Raw genomic sequence first — 19,646 nt, 5'->3', positions numbered from 1 at the left:
GCGTATCTCAGCAGATATCAGCATACTCAGGTACTATCTCTGCTTGCGACATGAGAAACCGACAAGTTCAGAGTCAGCAGAGTTGGGACCTGCGGCTACAGGAGCTCATCACGTGTAAAAGTAAATCTATAAGGAGACAACGACAAGCCATCATCATCTGGACTCGATGGCTTGTGAGCAGAGCAGCTGAAGAAAATGTTTCTGCAAGACTCTTTTGTTGCGTAATCATTTTCTGATTCATCATTTCCTCCAGGCTTTGAAATATGCAGCGATTGCCATGGCGACAGATGGCTCGTGAATAATGAATGATTGGTATATTTAATATAATGTTTGTTATTGAATATTTTTTAACCTAGAAGAAACTAAATCCTCAGCGTCGGGGACAGGATGCGTAATGCAGAAAAACGTCTCAATGTGACATTTAGATGCTGAAAAGTTTACCTTGTGTGAGGAGCTGGAGAGTCCTGACTTCCTCGCGAACACGAAGCTGCAGGACTTGCTGCAGGATGTGCTGCCTCTGGGCTTCGTGGATAATCCCCATTCGCTCCAGCTTTCTGTCTGTTAGTCTCATGAGGGCCCGTCCTGAAAATAGACAAGCGAAAAAAAATAAAATAAAATAAAACACAAGGCTTAAGGATCCAAGCCAGAGGGAGTTTAGCAAACACCGCTTCAGATGTTTGCTAAACAACATCCTCTTTACGTCCGTGGAAGAGGAAACTCACAAGGTGCTGCGGGTGAATTAAACACAAATTGGACTTTATAAGGGTAGATTAATAAAAACAGACGTCTCTTCACCGTTGTGCGACCATCAGTCTGAATTGTCCAATTAAGCTCAGCAGAACCATATGTGAGGCAGATCCTTCTTTGCATAAATATCAGAACAGTACATCCCTGGAGCAAGAATCCCTAACAGCTCTGTAGCTAATTGCAAATCCTTGTATAAAATAATTTAATCATCCAATCGGCTTCTATGAAAAGGACTTAGGCAACTAATAAAAAGGCTTGTCGAATATTGTGTGATTATTAGTCCTTGTTATGAGTGTTTTTGCAACATAGAGGATGGTAAGCGGATAGGATAATCTAGGGTAATTACGAAGCAAAATGCTCGTTTTGCTCTTGTGGCCCCGACGGCTGCTTTGACAAGATGCTGCCACCAATTAGCGCCACGGTTGGTTGGAGAAAAGTCCTTAAAATCACCAGGAAGTCAAAGCGACTCTTCAGTTGATGAACTGGGAATCTGTGTAGTTGTTAATGGCAGTAAGTATGCAATTCTAGGTTTTTATCTAAAGGACCTGACCTGAAAGAAACAAGTCTTTGCTGAAGAAATGTGTTACTGGGGTTCAGGGTCTTGAATCTTAGATGTTTCTACTCAAGTACTGAACAATGCAAGAATTTTATCTACAAAGAATCTGGAAAACTACATGATTCACTTTGCAAATATTCGCTCACAAATAGCGTAAGAGCACACTGAAAGTTAGGATGTGGACTTAAAATTTTATCATGAGATTTTGTGTTACAATTAATTACTTCCTTGTTTAGGTAAATGTATAGTTTCAACTGTGCGTCACATTCATTATAGCCTCACAAACACAAACACTACTCTTGAAAAACTTTCCCATTTGTAATACACTTCGTTAGGACAATAGTCACATTAAGAAATGTGATTTGTGTCTCCAAAATGTACACTAGCTGCATTTAATCATGTTTTCAAATTTATTGGTGATAATGTCATTGCTTAATGATCAATAAACTTTAAATTCTAATTAATACTCAACGCTGGAACTGGAATACATTTTACAAAACCAAAACAACTAGTAAAGTGATCAAGTTTCTGAAAATAAAATTGTCCTTCAAAAAAATGACTAGCTGAAACCAAAGCATCAAACTGAAGACCAATTTTGGTCTTTCTCAAAGAAATGCATTATGTAAATAGAAATTATTGAGATTATTTTACTTTATCACGGGATTAATTGATTTGCTGTTTGTTGTGACAGGCCTAGCTTCGACCAGATGGGATTAAAATCTGAGCATTTCAGTGGAGATTACATCAGATGTAACCAGTATATAAAATCCAGACAGATAGGTAGAGTCATAAACACTCACAGGTAGCAGCAACATAATGAAAGAACAGATAAAAGTCAAAGAAGGCGGCGACCAGATTGAGACGTTAAAGTTGACATGACAGCGCCAACATGAGCCATGCTGTAACGGGTCTATAAATATTGACCAACCATCACTTGCCACCTGAAACCAAAGATAGATTGGCATGGCAACTGAGACTCACATTTCTCTCTTTTGCTCCTGTAACATCTCTTGTCAATAACTGCAGGTATAAGGGAGACAACTGAGCATGACACACACTGCAAGATTGATGATATTTGGGATTTCCAGTATATTAGCATGAAAAACAGCTGCAGCATCAGGCAGTGTGGTCAAATTAGGACATAACTTGATGTAGATACAGACCAGAGGCTCTTTGTACAAGTTCTTACTCCTCTAAGTTTTTTAATGATTTGTCAAGTTGCAACCAGGCTTCAATTTTTTTTAATTTGCATCTTATAATATAGACCAACAGAAAGACAAAACAGTTAATTGAAAGCTGAAAATTTTTCACTTAAAATCTAATTGGTGAGCCCATTCCAATTTCCATTAGAGTTAATCTGATAATTTATTGGTGATACTGGTTTAAAAACAAATGTTCTGGGACGATCTCTGATGTTTGAACAGTTCATTTTGGAATGTTGTTCAAAGCTTGAGATATTGTTTGTAAAACTTTAACCATGTCTATGTTTCTAGGTGTTTATTAATTAATGTTCCCCAGCAATCATCATCTAAAAATAGAAAGAGCATGAAATGACTGGAAATGACACAACTAAGGTGGCTCATGGTGCCTGGAGGAGCTGCGGAAATCCATGTTAAACTTTTTAAGCACTCCAGAAATCTAGTTTTGTTGAGAAATTGTTAACATTCAAATTTTATGTGTTTTTGTTCTTCCATTTAGGTCTCTACTGCTTCTAAAATAGCAAAAAGAGAAAAACAAACAAAACTCCCAGCCATTTTTTTGGACAGCAAGTTAATGTTTTTTCTGGTGTCTGGAAAATGAGTCATTTTAGCACACTTCCAATTGCTGAGTCACATTCAATCGGCGCTGCTCTGTTACCTAGCAACCCTAGCAGAGCTCCAGCACCTTTGGTCATCTGGTTTTACTGTTGTATGTGCTGTACAATGGCTGCTGGAATAAACAAGTGTTTTGCTGCCGACTTTCCATCTAGAAACCACTTGCTGCATTCTTATTGGTTGTGCATGAGGTTCTACTAATGCTTTTCAAAGACGTACGGTTGTGTAATTGTGCATCTTTTTGCAGCCATTTTCAAGTGTAGAGATTGAGTTACGGGATGTGACCAGCAGCAGCTGATAAAGTTACAAAATTTTAAGTGACCCAAAAATGAAAGGAGCTAAAGTGGCACCAACTAAAATCTCATCTAAGAATGATTGTGCAAAATGAATGTACACATTTTGTGTCGCCCTGGCTTAATCTATTTATGAAAGCATAATTTGTAACCTTTAAGAAAAAGCTGACTTAGAAAGAACACCATCCAATCTAACAGAGCTTGAGTTATTTTAAAAAGAAATGCATTGACCTGTTATTCCTTCCACTTCAGTCATTGATTGCTTTGTGTTGGTCGATCAGTTTTGCTCGTAATAAAACTGCAAAAATTGAAAGGAGCAGATCAAGATGTAGATTCATCAGTCTGAGAGTCTAAATCGTATCTATAAAATGATAATTTAATGGAGTAGGTGACTGCGTCCTTTGAGATCTTAGGGCTCTAACATCGGACCAGTCAAACATCCGTATGCCAAAACATACTAGGAAAAAACAAGTTCAGAAAGCTTTTTGAGCAAATCCCAGGTTGAATCATTTCTTTTTTAGATATTTGCATGTACAGAAGCAACCAGCATGAATCTTTCACTTACAAAACCAGACTGTTGCCTTTAAAAAAAGCCAGAGCAAAGCCAGTGAAGTGCTGCAATTACTGCGATATAAGAATACCAGTGATTACAATAAAAAACACTCAGCTCAACATTCAGCCAAAGTACCATGCCTCCTTGTCAGCAAGGCAACATCAGTGGGGTGGAACAACTTCTGTAAGGAGTCCAAGCCTTTTAACTCTCTGTTCCTCCAGTTCTGAGGAGTTCTGAGTTCTGAGGTCTGAGTTCTGAGGTGGCATCGACGATCCCACCATGTCTCAGCGGGGAATTTTTCATACCACTATTAATGCACTGTGCAGTGTAGCATGGCCAGGAGGAGAGGAGGAAGAAAGGGGGAGGAAGACGAGGGCTGGAGAAGTGGAAAGTGGTCAGGAGGAAATAAATGAGGTAAGAGAAAGAGTTGCTTTGGAAGCAGTTGAATGTCTGATAGTGAGCAGGGGGGAAAGGCAAATCAGCTGTAAAAAAAAGCTCCTGAAACAGAAGGAAAAAGTAGAGGTGAAAACTAAATATTAAGACTTCTGCTGCTTACTCAATAGAGTTACAGAAACTGATTCACTTAACAATCTTAAAACATTAAAAATATCTCACTGCTTCAGTAAAATATTTACTTTCCACTTCACAATGGAAGCTTCCCGTCTCAGTGAAGTGGTTTGGGCAAGTAGGTGGATTTCTAAATGTAAAAAAGATTTTTCAACAGTCGTCTGAAAAACGACTGTGCAGAGCATTAATTTTAAAATGAGTATTTCTCATCAATTCAACCCGAGCATACAAAAAGATGTTTAAGCAGAGATGCTATTCAGTCTTACAAATTACATCTTCATTCACAAAAACATAAAATTATGTTTTATATTTCAGAAAAGCAGCGTTATAGGAAGGTCTGGTGTCCAGTAAGGCTTTTGAAAAGTCAACTTAAAACTGTATAAACAAAGATTACAACTTCAAAGGGACCCAATATAGTTCGTTGAACAGGTTAGGATAGATCTATGGGCTAAACAAAACATGTTCATCACGTCTTTAGTACACAATTATTCATAGAGATTTTAGTCTGTTGAGTTCTGCCTATTCCACTGAAACAACAGAAGCTGTTAGCATTATGCTCAATATTATGCAATCCTGAACACAAAAAGAAAAGCTGGAGATATTGGGTATACAGGTGATACATGTCGCAGAAAGGTGGCAAAAAGAACAGAGAAGGAATCATTAATTTTTACTTCTTAATGTCTGTACGACTTCATTATTTTTAAGATTCTTCCACTATATAAAGAACAAATGCAGCGAAGCATGTTGCACACACATATTTTACAAAGACTGGGTGATGTGCACACAACCACATTGTGCCTGAGAATCGGATTAATGAGTGGTGGGTGAGCAGCCGTGTTGTGCTGAAGCTGATTAATCTGCAGCTACAGCCTGGCACAGTAAACTGCGGCTTTGATGAATGGGAGCTTAGAGTGCATTTGTTTACATCCGCTTCAATATAAACACAAAATGCACACACATATATGCATTGATTCACCAGGAGTTTGCTTCATTTTGCAGGTAGAAATAAAAATAACAGGTGCACAAAGGTCATTAACACATCACCTCAATTTAATAGAGATTGGTGAATTTGAGTTTGTTTCCTCAGGTTAATGTTCTACAACAGCAGCACATTTTTTAACACTTCCTGTCAGCTGTCTGCTCATTTTTTGTCTCATCTGTGGAACAATAGAGATCCTGTTCAGACTTGGCATTAAAATGCGTTCTGGCTAATTCAGTTACAAGTGGGCAGTTTCAAGCATGACTGTTCGTGATTGTCATTAAAATCTACCTTTTTTTTTTGACTGATTTCCACCTCACGATGAATGTGACTATTGATTGCAGTCAATAGTCACATTCAGAAAAGTCTTCCTCCAATCAAGACCACATATTTTTACTGAGCTGTGTTTGTTTCAGTGAATGTGGTTTCCATGGTTTTGTTTATGAAAACTCAAGAGTTTATCCAACTTTTATGGGTGGTGCAGAAGAATGGTTCGTCAAGGGTGCTTTTAAGGGCCATTTGGTCAAAGATAAGACATTTCCACACTCTTGACACAAAGTCCGGCTTGCTGTCAGTGCAGATTGATTACAAACTTCACCAGTGATCCCCGTATAATCAATACGTTTATGGATTCATGGACAGAAACTCAGGATGTATTCATGGAGAGGGGGGTGCGGTTAGGGGCACCTCAGGGATCTTTCTGCTGGAATTTAATCCAAACTCTAGTTCGGATAAATGATCTCTAGAAAGAACGGGTTGATGAGGTGTGAACGTGTAATCAAACTCTGAAGCAGACCAAAAAAGCAAACAGACGTCATGACAGACATCAAAACAACCAATGCGCTCCTTTGAACCCAGCTTCTTTTTTAGTTTATTTCACTTTAAAGATGATCACAGGATGCAGCACGGACAAGGCTGCAAACCGAACGCGTCATTTTATTTTGTAACTTTTAGAGAGGAAAGATGGCGGCGATGGATAGAAACTGTTAATCATAACGACTGGCAGCCGACGGTTTATTCACGGGATTGTAGCAAACACTTTTTACAGCGCAAGAATTTTATACTTTATGATTAGAAAAATATCAAATATTGCATTATGGAGAAGGTAGCATCTAATCATTGGTAACACCATCATGTAGCACTTCTGAGGCCATCATGGCACCTCAATGGTTAACTTATGTAGTTGGAAAGTGTCAATAGTGCAGGGCATTCTGGGTAAAAAGAACCTGATCAAACCGAAATGTCCGGCAATAGTGGGAAGAATGACTCACAAAAGAGAAATCCTCCAAACACCAAACTCTGATGCTGCTCCATATTTGTTTACATTTTGTGAGGGAGGGAGTTGAGCTTGTGCCTGAGGTTTCTGTCATTTTCTTCAGTAGTTCTTGGTGCAGTGCCACCACAGGTGAGGAGGTGAATAGCAGTTTTTCCAATTAGTTTGGATTATTTAGCACAAACTGCACCATGTCGATACGGTGAGCAACAACGAGAAACAACTATTTAAGTGCTAGAGACGGCTGTTCCAAGTCATGATTAGAAATTCATACAGTAAAAATTGTTTAACAAGAAAAGCTTGAGAAAAAAAAACATCCCACATGTAAGGCTACTAAAGTCTAAAGCTGTAGGATCTGGGACACTTAAGCTATAGCTGTTAGAGGTAGCTAATGAATCAATAAATGCATTTTTACACACCTTTGGTTTCCATAATTGCTGATCTGAATTAAATCAGCAGCTATAATTTGTATAATTAATCATTATTTCATCTCAGTATCAAACTGTCCAAGAAATGGTCCATCAGGAGGAAAGAAGAAATCTTCATGCTACGCTGCAGCTTCCCAGCTGATGTGCAGCCCTGTTACTTCAGTCTGTTTGACTCATTTGCTGTATGTCTTTTTCTCCATTAACCAGCTGCATTTCTATGACAGCAGCCGGCGGCAGCCTGCACAATTCATCTTCGAAGGGCTAAATGGCTGTTGTGGTTAGTTTCTGCGTGTCCTCGACTGTTCTGAAATAGACTTTGTCACCTTTTGTCCTTTTTTTGGGCCTCATCAAATATACATTTAGTATCCAATGTGAGACACTCCAGTGGCAGAAAATGTCTCGTCCAGAGCTGCCTGCGCTCGTTGGTATTTTCCAGGCAGCTGAAATGACGTGTTTGACTAGCGGGGTGGATAGAGTAGCAGGACTCCAGCCACCCTTCATTTAACCACTAATATTACAGGCTATTAATTATTCAGAGCAAGGGCTTATGACACCATATATCACTGAGTTTTGTGAGGGAAACTTTCCCAGACTGAAGAGAAAAAAATGAAATGGTTGCCCCCACATAAAAATAAAAATAATATTTTGAAATCAATCAGAAGGTATATCTTAGTTGGAAACATTGTTAAAGGAGCAGTATTGTGTAACATTACATTTTTCTAGGTTTAAATCAGGCTAGAATCTCATTCTCTCATCAAAAACACCTGGAGTGTTGCTTTGATTCTCTCATGCACTTTTGAGACATTTTAATTTTCATGGCAACCATTCAGCTGTGTAAAAACGCCTGGGTGGACGTAGCCCCGCCTTCGAAACACAGCTCCTCCTCAACCATTCATCTCCTTCAGTCTAGCCAGCAGCAATTAGAAAATATTTTAAAGAGACTAAGGCTCAATTCCAAGACATTAAATCACAAAAATTGTTTTTTTATATATATATTTTATATGTATAGCATTTTTATAACAAAATTAAGTTAATATAGTTGAAATAGCACTATGTCCTTGGAAACACATAATACTGCCCCTTTAAATGGGGCAAAACGTCTGGGTGGACGTAGCCCCGCCTTCGAGACACAGCTCCTCCTCAACCACTCAGCTCCTTTAAACTAGCCATTAGCAGTTAGCAAACACCTGGTGAAACTGAGCATCTGCTGAGCTCATAATAGAAGTTCATTCTCAGTGAAATACTGGAAAAACATTGTTACGGGGTTAATAGAGGAGCCATGTTGACTTTCTGAAGGCGGAGTTTCAGAAGGCAAAGAAGCTTCTTAAAGAGAGAGAGGCCCAAATTCAAGAAGTTAAATTACAAAGCCATATTTGATAAATACAGCTTTTCCATAACAACTGAAGTCAACATATTTATGTGGCTGTGCTATAAAATGGCACTATGTCCCTGAAAAGACAGAATACTGCCCCTTTTTGTTGGAATTTGAAATTCCCAATTGTTGCAAAAACTATACAGTGCTTTTTATGTCAGTATTTTGCTAAATAACGTCACACCAACCAGTTCCTACCATCTTTACCAAGCTTCCTCATTGTAAAGATGACGGATTAGGAACTAATATCTAATTATGCCCTAACATGCTTTAATGGATTTTAAATAGAAGCTGGGTGTTAAAGCCATATTTGCAGCCGTGTCTGTTGGGGGTGGGAGGTGAGGACTGAGGAAGGGAGGCGTCTTCTTGGCAGTGGAGGCTGGAGGGAGGACGGGAAGCATTGATTCCTTTGGCAGAGGTTACAGCAGTGAAGCGGTTGCTGCATACTGAAGTCGCTCGATGCTAAAATGTTGCACGCGCCCGGTACGCTGTGAAATGCATTCCCCATGCTGCTGCTTTATGTCTAAAGAGGGCGGACGCGATTGTCTGTTTGAATTATGATCTAGAAAAGAGAGCCTGCTTATTGATTTGGTACTTAGTGAAAGGGATGACAATGTTGCCAAGACAAGTGAGATTGAGCACCGCTGGCAGTCGAAAAGAGGTATTCAGTTATGGATGGATTGATGGGAATACAGTGCACTGAATGCAAAAGAAAAAGTCTGGCGCAAGGAAGCCAGACCCCGGCCTTCCTCATATGGTTTCAATTATGAAAAGGTCACAAGTAGAGTCTGACAAACACACCGAACAAACAGATAATCTCCTATCTCAGATGCATGCCTGTATTCTCACATAAACATATTCAAACTCCTTGTTTGCTTGTCTACACATGATTGTTTTCCCAACAGTGTTACACTGGTTAGTTGTGTTTATTCTGTTGCTGCGTTGAAATGAAACAGAATGTTGGCATAATATTCCTAAGATTGATTAGGATGCAAATTGCCTTGTGAGTCCAAATGGTAAGGCTTAAACCATTTTAATTGGCTTCTGTTAATTAATGCCAAATGTGGAGACAAACTGAATTACTTGCAGATTTTCTGCGCGCCATTATCTCCCAATTGTCTCAGTTTGAAAGTATAAGTCTATAGTTCTTATTTAATTCCTTCTTTACAATAAATGGCTGCAGAAAATTCAGAAGCAGATATATTATAAAGTATACTTGAAACAAAACTATCAACACCATATTCAGAGCAGTAATTAAGTAGATAAAGAAGCTTGTTTGAAGTCAATAATTCCTTAATATTGGTGAAAAAGTACAGACAGATTTTTTAGTACTTTCTTGCTGAAAAGTGACTTGTAAGATATTTTTGTCTTATTTGAAGTATACTAAGATATTTGCACTAAAAGCTAGAACAGATATACTTGGTAAGATTTTGTGTTTTTGCAGTGATGGAGAAAATTGGCAGTCTTGGTGTAATAAAATGCTTTTGGCTTCTAAGAAACCTTGTGATGTTTAACTTTGTTCTGAGATAACCCTAATAAAACTTTATGTATTTTTTCACACAAAAAGTGATTTCTTTTGAGAAAAATACAGAAACTACTCAGACATACCAAGCAAGAGTTTTTAGTGGTAGTTTGTGTTAATCTTCTCTAAACCAGCAGCAAATTATGTTTCAACCACATCAATCCACTTCGGTGCAAAAACCTAAAAATCACAATCAATCTATCAAAGTGTGATAGTTTACAACCTGAATGAAAAGAAAACAAATCAAATGCTTCTAAAATGTTTCTCCTTGGGAGTTGCTGTCAAATTGAAGCGGCGCTTCAGCAGGCATGCAATGAACCATGGGTCATTTATTCGACCTCTTTGCAGCTGATGAGACATTTGCGCAATTCGCGGCGCAAAGCAGAAAGATTCATATTTTCACTCCATTAAACAGGTGATGTTGAAGCTCCACGTAGACATACAGCGGTTAAAATTGCATCAAAGAGTGACTCAACGCGCCGCTCATCGCAAGATTTATGTCTCCAGCCGGTCGCCGAGTTGAGGATTTCCTCAGGAGCAACAAATAAACATATTAGTGTGACCAGCCGGGCTGTGAGAGAGAAGAACGCCGTGAAAATTAATGGTCGTCTGTTTCTATGAGGACTGGAGCGCTGTTAGACCCAGGGTCACCTTGAAGGGCCTCGTTAGGGGAGTGATTGACGTGGCAACAGAGACAGAGAGGAGGGGAGGGATGGACAGACGGGTGGGCTGTTAGCCAGACAGCAGGTGTGGAGCGCACCTGGGAGGTTATGAATGAAACCTGGCTTCTCAGAAGCAAGATGTTGAAACTTATGAAGAGTGTTGGAAGAAAGAGGAGCTGGTTTGTCTCCAAGTTTAGGTCAGAAGACAGATTTCATGGTCATTTCTCACTTGTTTTTTTCAAAATAGGAGCTAAAAAGGAAGGATGGATATATTGACAGCAGCAGAACTACATTGCTCTGATAAACCCACAACGGGAACGTTTCACAGCATTTTGAGGTACATAAAAGCTTGAGGCTGAAGATTATGGTGGCTGAAAGATAAAGTAACATTGTACAAAATAAAATAATTTATTTAATAGACAGAAATGGGGAAAATGTTAAACATATCCACAAAAGAAAAACATGGTTGAAACCACATTTTTGTTCTTAAGGATCAACTTAAAGTTTTTAAAAACAGAAAGAAAATATTAACCATTTATAGTTTTATAAAGGCTTGGTTGCATTGGAGACTTACATTTTTTAATAACTCATTGTGTCCAGCAGCCATAATACAAGCTTAAGGCTCTTGTGCGAAACCTGTTGATCGTAATGGTCGCTGTTTGGGTTCAGAAACGTACCTGTGATGTCGTGCTGTTTGAAAGAGTCGCTGTAGATCTGATGCTGGTTGGGACAGTGCTTTTTCAGCCATTTGCAAACATCCTGCTGAGTCCACAGGGCCACTGGTTTGGACAGCTTCACGTATCCAGGCTGAATGAGAGGAAAAAAATGAAAAAAATAAATCAGAAAGCATTCACTGAGCGACCTTTCAAATCTAAATCTGTCATGGGTCATTTCTTAAAAGTCTTAAACTACCCCTAACTTCACAGTAAGTTTCACCAAAATCTGTGAACTGGTGTTAATAATTTTACTACTTGCTAAAAAAAATTTCAAAACATGTTTCAGCAAATGTTTTATTATAATGCTTGTACTCCAAACTTCTGCTCTCTTTTAAATACTCACTGTGCTTTCTCAAACCCGTCTCTGCTCGGATCAAATCTCCACTTGAAAACCTTTCTGCTCGCTTGTGAAACATTTTCTGCTTGTGCTCACAGTAAAAAAACACCCTCGCCTGGCAACCTCTCAGCCAGTAGAATGAAAGTGTTGCACTGTGTGCGCTTGTTTTCTTATAGTGGGTGTGCCTGTTTGGTAACTATCAATTGTAGCAACCTCTACACATAATTATTTATAGATAACCATTAACCGAAAACATCTATATTTATCAACCGCTGAATGGATCAATGTTGTGACTAAGTAGTAACCTGGCTGGTTCTGTGGATCCATTTTCTTTGGTTGGGTGAACAAACTCCATCCTACTGGCGGCTGTTTAGTGCAACACGGAGCAGAAAGCTGAGGTCGTTGTTTCTCACTACATCCAGTCGGTGGCGCACTAATTTTTAGATGTATTCTGAGCAGTTTCAGTGTGCTTTCTTGCTGAGTTGGTGTCAAATTAAGCATTTCTTAATTTGCTTATGTTCTGTACTTTCTTCAGCTACAGCTCACTGAGCTTCCTTGGCTGACATAAAAATGGCTCATAAAAGTCCTTGAATAGCCAGAAATGTTCCTCACATTTCAGAAACCAAAATACTTCAACAGCAGGCAACGCCTTATGATCTCTCCTCAAAGTGTCTGCAGTGCTTCTGATTCTGATTAAGAGGCTATTAAATTTGCAAACAGAGAAGTGATTAAAATTTCACATCTACAACCTGCTCTTCGGGCTGCTTTGTGCCGCGGCGTAGCAGAGGAAAGTCCTTGGTTTTCCCTTTTGGCTGCTTCCATCATCTCTGCCCCAAATTCAATCTCCTACAGTCCCTGTCAGATGGAACGGGTTTTTTCTCCCCACAGCTTTTCACCTGTTTCTTTTCTTCCACCACTACTCCCACTCGCTCTATATCTAGCTTCCTAGAGAGAAAGAAATTGGGGGAGAGGCGCACGCTGGTTTGGGCATATGGTCGGTATCTCCAGGGTGTAGGTGAAATGACAGACAGCCAAAGCAAGCAGGCGAGTGTGCGGGCGTGTAGAAGAGGTCGCAACTCTCAACGCAAGTGTGCATGGATAGATGTTGAGTGTATATAGAAGAGACAGGGTGCTGTCACAGGAAGAAATCACATTAACCATTAAACACAACTCGACTCTGTGCTAATTAACCCTGACTGGAAGCCCTGAGGCGACGAAGTAGAGAGGAAAGCCAAGATGGAGAAGGAAGGAGAAGAAGAGGGAGAGGAGAAGCTGACAGATGAGGTAGCGAAATAAAAAATAAAAAGAAGCCAAAGCTGTGGAGTAGACTCAGCAGATTGACATGAGAGGCTCTTCTTTTCCATGAACCCATTTGTGAGTCAACGGCCATCTGTGTTTTACATTCTGCACTGATTTAGCCCGTAGCTGTTCTCATCGGGCCGCTACGAAAGGCTACCTGGTACCTTCCTGTTCGCCAACCAGCAGAGAGAGAGAGACCACAACGGGCCATGGTAGATAAAAAATTTAAAATTCAAAAAACTAAAACTTTGAGATCAAAATGTTTTTTGGAAACAGCCAGGAAATTTCAGTTCCAGAAGTCAAATATTTGCTAGAAAAAAAAAATGTTTGATTAATGTCAGAAATTTTCAGTCTTACAAGTCAAAAATTAGCTTATGATCTCAAATTTTGAGAGCTCAGAAATTTTCTAGAAAACACACTGGATACATTTTTTTTACATCAAACAATAAGCATGATGAACAACAGGATGTTGCTACTGGAGGAAAAGACAAAGAAGACGACGACAGGAAGTGATGATAGCACGGCATGTTTTAAATGACTTATTAGTGGAATCTCTAAAAACGTTTTGTGCACATTTGTAATGGAAACGTAGCTACTGCTTTCTCTGATTCATTCTTGAATTTCATTCATGAGGGCATGATTTGTTTCTTTTTTAGATCTTTTGACCTAGGTCCTGTTTTCAAATGTTCTCTATCCCCGAGTATAAAGGAATGCAGCTTTCCCAAACTGTATAAATCAGTTTCATAATTAACTTACCAAGTGCAGCAAGACTGGTTTCTCATATACGACCATTTTGGTTTGGATAACTTTATATTCCTCTAATTAATTGAGTCACAATTAAATAAGTGTTTCTATCCATATTCTTGCAACTTTCTTGTCACTATTTGTAAATAACTTGTCTTAATTATCAAAGAAACATGCACAGTGTAATTTAATTGATCAACATTGCTCTGGACTGGAAGATTTTTTGTTTATATTCTTCTAGTCTTTTAAATGTAAAGATGGTTTAAAAACTGCACTTTTGATTTTCTCTGGTTTTCGTTTTGCTTATATAAAAGTTTGATTAACAGAAACATTTAGACGCAAAAAAGCAAAACCAAAATAGTACGGTGGTAAATCTACAGCTCCAACCCAGCTTTATATTTTATACTTCACATTGTGTCGTTTTTATTGTTGTATCGGACATGACCAATTAAAGTGTGAAATGCCCCAGAGTAAATGGAACAACAGAATACAGCTTCCAAATTTATCATAGAGAGAAATCAATACCTCTCTGATGGAAGTGGGAACGCTACGGCAGAACTGAAACTAATCCACTGCTTAAAGCAAAGTTTAAAATAAAACCCCACAGTAGATCTATCATCTTGTAAACTCTATAATCTGAAAACTTAAACTGCTGCACAAATGTTCATTCCTGGTCTCAGTTGATTTCTTGTCTTTATCCAGCAAGAAACTGCAGATTTACATTAAACCTCCACACCAGCAGGATTCACTGTCGCATAGTGCCCCCTGGTGTCCGAACAGAACACTGCACCATGAAGAGGAAGGCGCCTGCAATGACTGCAACCAAGTTAGGGTTTTTTTCTCCTAAATTTTAATTACGTTATTTAATAACACCACTATATGTGAACACATAACGCCTACCTGCTTTTTTCTAACAGGGGTTTAACTTTCCAAACTCAAATTTTCTTTTTGTTTTTCCTTGTAAATTTTTTACTTTTCAAGATCAGAAAGTTCTTGTAATTTCTACATAATTTCTGACAATCTAAATTTTTCAGAGTTTTAAGTCGGAAATTAACTCATGTTTTTTCTCTCAGCCCCAATACTTTATTGTAGTATGGAACCTTATATTATTGTTCAAATAAATGTTCTATATTAATAATTCATCTGAAACATTTATTCACCCCAGTAGTTTCTTTGTTTCTACTGTATTTTTATATTCACTCAGGTATATTTGTTTTATTTAATTATTTGTCTTGCCTTCCAGAGTTGTGCTTTCTTTCATGCACTATTTGTTTACACCATCTTCTTCTCTCGTCAGTCACCATTTGAACAGAGAAATTGGTTTCTGAATCAAGTCATGACACTAAATATCTGAATTGAATCGTTAAGATACTGAAAAATGTGCATTTCTAGTCTCCAGCAAAGTTAGAGTTGAATTTCTTTAGCTGGTCTTGATTGGCACCAAGTGACCGGCTGCTGGAGCCTCAAAGCTCCACGTTGTCTCTGCTGCGCGGCTAATTGGCAGCTCTGCTGTCCCTCGGCTCCTTTTTCAATCGGTCCATCTCTCTCAGTCCAGACCTGGCAGGAGATGAACCCCCCACCCCGACCCTCCTCTTAATTAATCTGCAAGACACACGAACACGGCGGCGGAGGCGGCGTGTGCGTCCCGGATGAATTACGAGGCTTTCATACGAAGCCTCTGTTTGAAATTGGATTTTCAGGCTGCAGCCTGAACTCAAGGAGCGCGCAGGCGGCCCTTCAGAGGCCCACGATCTTCATATTTGGTCGGGTCCATAAAACACAGCAGGGCGTGTTGAACCCAGACGAGATGAACTCACCTTGAGCTGCGTATTGATAGATGATTTGGTGTGGATGTTGGCTCCCTTTTGACTCCAATTGGTTTTTATACATCATGTTTAATCTGTGGTGAAAAGCTCTGACTCCATTATAAACCCAAGCGATGATTCATCAGCAACACGGATTCAGAAAGCGATACGGTTGATGAGATTAACCGAAATATAGCTGCACTGAAATAGCGACATTACGAGGTGTTAAGATTTAATCAGAGTCAAATTAAAGATATTTTTTCTTTTGTCGTTTGGTCTTACAAATACAGCAGTGATTTGGTTTGCTTAATTTTTGTTTATATTAAATTATTTCTTAAGGTGCTTGAAATTTATTTACAGTATTTGTATTTATTGGGGATTTAATGTGACAAACACAGTAAATAACAGCAAAATGGAGAAAAAATAATGCATATTTTTTAGGAATAAGGGGAAAAAAATTAAGTTTTAGGAGAAAAATATAAATAAAGTAACATTACAGTCATATTTAATTAATTACCATATGTGTTTGGATGAAAATAACTTAAATGACTATTAAATATAATTTTCATTAAGCCTATGTTTTGTTTAATATGAAAAAGATAAAGCATTAAGAGTTTTGCTATGTTTTGTTTTATGCCATTTTCAGTTCCATTTGTTCATCACAAAAAGTGGATTTTGTTTCACTTTACGAATTATTATATTGCTTTGGTGAAAATGAATAAAATCTAATTTAAAAGTGCTACAATAGATCCAAATGACCAAACAATACTATATTGTGTAACTGTGTAGATTTTTTAAACTGTAACAGCAACATATCCTGGAAGATACAATGAATAAAATTCTAAATCTGAAATCAATGTGCACATTTTTAGGACCTACAAAAATGATTAATAACATCAAATTATTAATTTTTTTCTTTTTATTTTCCACTCCTGACTGTTTTAGGGTTAAAAAAGTGTTTTCCCCTGAAACAAACTAAATATTTGACATGCTCGAGTTTAGTTCCCCCAAAAAAGAGCAGCTTATGTTCCTATTTTAAATAATACGGCTCTGAAAAATCAGATTTGAAGGATTTAATTTGAAATCACATGTTAAAGCGCAGCACCAGCTAAATCCAGTGTCTGGGCCATTATGTCACTGTGACTTTAATTGAAGTTAACCTGCTGCAGCTCGGTTTAGCTCAGCTTCTGCATGTATTAATGAACGCTGTTAGGCTGCCTAATGGAAAACATTAACATTATTCATAATTTAAGCTTTAATGCACTTGATCTGTTGGAAATTCTCCAAAAGAGCGAGGATGTTAACTCTAATGCAGACACTTGACACTGAGATGGCGAGCTCTGTCGCTTCAATTATGCATTATAGTGCAAAAGTTTTAAACCAGTGCTAATTTTTAACTGGCTGCCTCCAGGCAGCCATCACCAAAGTCTTGATGAGCAGCACTCCAGGCTTCCTGAAGGCAATTTGAGGTTTTTATTTTTACTTCATTCATTTCCAGACTGGTTCATCTTTAACAACAGGCAGTTTAGCAAGCACTTTTTCTGCCCAAAATGTTTCTTTGAGGTTGAAAAGGAGCATTTTTCTACCCAGAAAACCACAGGTTGCCAAAACAACCAGCTGCTTGTTGTCTTGACAATTTCATCAAAAAAAACTTTAACAACAAAACTATTTAATTACCCAAACAAAATGTATTTCTGTTTAGCTTTTAAAGAAAATATTCCTGTGAATTTTTAAATATACGGTTATTTTAAGTGTACATATTAGTATACTCTTGGTCCGATGAAAAAGGCACGAATGCTAACTGTTAGCAATGAATTGGATTCTCCATAAACCTTAGCACAAAGCTAGTAGTAACATTTATTGGTAACCCAGCATTACTTTACAGATGTTAATTGGTTTATGATAGCTTTAGGTACAGCTCATTAAATTAAAATGCAATTGAATAGTTAATTATTATAGTAATTATTTTTGTTTTGAATTAAAGATAACATAATATAAAACTCAGTTTCTCAGAAAATTGTACTGCATCAGTAAAATAGAAAATAAAATTATACTGAAATTTTAGCCAACAGACAACTTATATGAAAGCCAACAGACAACTTATATGAAATATCTATTGGTCCAAACTCTTGAATGTGCTTTGCTTCTAAATACACTTGAGTTATTCTTTTTGCAACAGTTATTCCCTTCTATAACAGTTTTTCCTTCAACTAACTTTTTTTAATTGATTTTTTATTTTAAATTGTCAATACAGTAGCCATAAAACCTCTGTTTTAGTTAGTCTTCCATAAGTTTCTAATTGTCTAAATAATTTAATTCTTATGTTTTCACTGAGTGCCAACCATAATCAAAAGTAATTATAAAAGCCTTGAACTCCATCACTACACGTTTAAACTTCTTAACTGCTGAAATAAATTAACCACTATAAGATAATTGAATATCATGAGCTGCCTCTCGATTTAAAAATATACAGCCAAGGCTTACACTGCATGTTCAATCTAAAACATGTTTATTTGTTCTTAGTAGCTACAGTTTTCCAGTGTTTTCATATGAGAAGCAAGAGAAAAACAGTCTGAAGCTGCAAAGTTTCACCATCCATGTTGTTTATTAGTCAGCTAGACTGTAAGAATGTCGACCAGTGCCGGTTTTCTAGGGGAATTTCTACCCAGATAATCTGGTTTTACTCCAGTACCAGCAGAGAAAGATAAACAACCACCTCAGAAAACTATTTTTGTTCTGCGCAAATCCATTCCTGAAAAGGAAACGCACCTTGTGTTTTAAACGAATAAGAGGCTCTGTCTGGTTTTTAAGTGGCTCATCCAGGATTTACACCGAGCCCTTTTCTCACTCTAAGTGCTTCCACTCGCTCAGACTGACAGCTGATTACCAGATGTTTTACTCTGAGAAAGGAGAACCTGAGCCTGCGTCTGTGCATTAGAAGCAGCCGCTCCTGCCTCCATCCTCGTATCACTCCATTTCTGGAGAGGAAGTAAAGGATCACTCTGTTCATACGTAACAACAAATGACAGACTTGCAAAACAGGCTGACTAAACCTTCCCTGGTTTAGTCAGAGTCAGAGCTCTGGTTTAAACAATTTCTTCAGATCCAAATATCAATTCAAACTATTACGGAAGATGTTTGAGAACAAACTAGGGACGGAAGTTATCAAATTACGAGTCAATCTAAAATTTTATTTCTATGGTCCATCAACTAACAATTGATGGACTGCGACTTATTTTCAGACTATAAGTCGCAGTTTTTTTTTCATAGTTTGGCCGGGGTTGCGACTTATACTCCGAAGCGACGTATATGTGAAATTATTAACACATTATTATATCATATCACATGTTATTTTCACTCTAAACAGCAAGAGGGCCCCTAGGTCTATGTTGATAATGTGTGCTGTAGAAGCTACCTTCGGAGTTAGCGGAGTTGTTTAAAAACAATACTGAAGATGAAGATTTCATCGCGTTTAGTGATTTGGAGTGACACATATGGTTTGGTAAACTTGTTAGCATGTTATTTATGCTATAGTTATCTGAATAACTCTTAATATGTGAACATACCAGGCAGGATCTCAGTTTGTTGTTTGTCATATAATGTTAGCATATCGTACAATTATTCAACCTGTTGTTGCCTGTATTCTATTTTATTGCCTTTCAGGATGACATGTGTTCTTGGTGTTGGATTTTATCAAATAAATTTCCCCAAAAAAGGCGACTTATACTTCGGTGCGACTTAATAGTCCAGAAAATACGGTAATTGATTGGCAGACATCTTTTTTTATCCATCTTGCATCAGTGAGGGTGTCTGTCTTTCCATAACATAAAGGATTACTTTTTCTTAGAACACTGAATTTTAAGATTTATTTGTGTTATTTGAATTAAATACTGACTGAATAAAGAGATCATTTTGGTTAAACGTAGACATATTTATAAAATATAAAGCTAGGGGCCTCCTAGGTTGCTGCCTTCCCTAT

The 19,646-nt window shown here is 37.9% G+C and overlaps 1 protein-coding gene across 1 annotated transcript in view; it reads right to left on the bottom strand.

The window, feature by feature from the left end:
* The window catches only part of samd12 (sterile alpha motif domain containing 12), a 99,772-nt gene that overhangs the window by 61,116 nt on the left and 19,010 nt on the right, over positions 1-19,646 (bottom strand). The window contains exons 3-4 of the mRNA XM_055023677.1: positions 11,444-11,573; positions 442-582 (exon numbers count right to left, since the gene is read on the bottom strand). Of these exons, the coding sequence (XP_054879652.1) occupies positions 442-582; positions 11,444-11,573 (271 nt within the window). The remainder of the gene's footprint in view (positions 1-441; positions 583-11,443; positions 11,574-19,646) is intronic.

Source organism: Poeciliopsis prolifica, unplaced genomic scaffold (assembly GCF_027474105.1).
Source record: "Poeciliopsis prolifica strain line A6 unplaced genomic scaffold, Auburn_PproV2 SCAFFOLD105, whole genome shotgun sequence".
NCBI classification, from domain to species: domain Eukaryota; kingdom Metazoa; phylum Chordata; class Actinopteri; order Cyprinodontiformes; family Poeciliidae; genus Poeciliopsis; species Poeciliopsis prolifica.
This window is presented reverse-complemented; position numbering and strand designations above follow the sequence as displayed.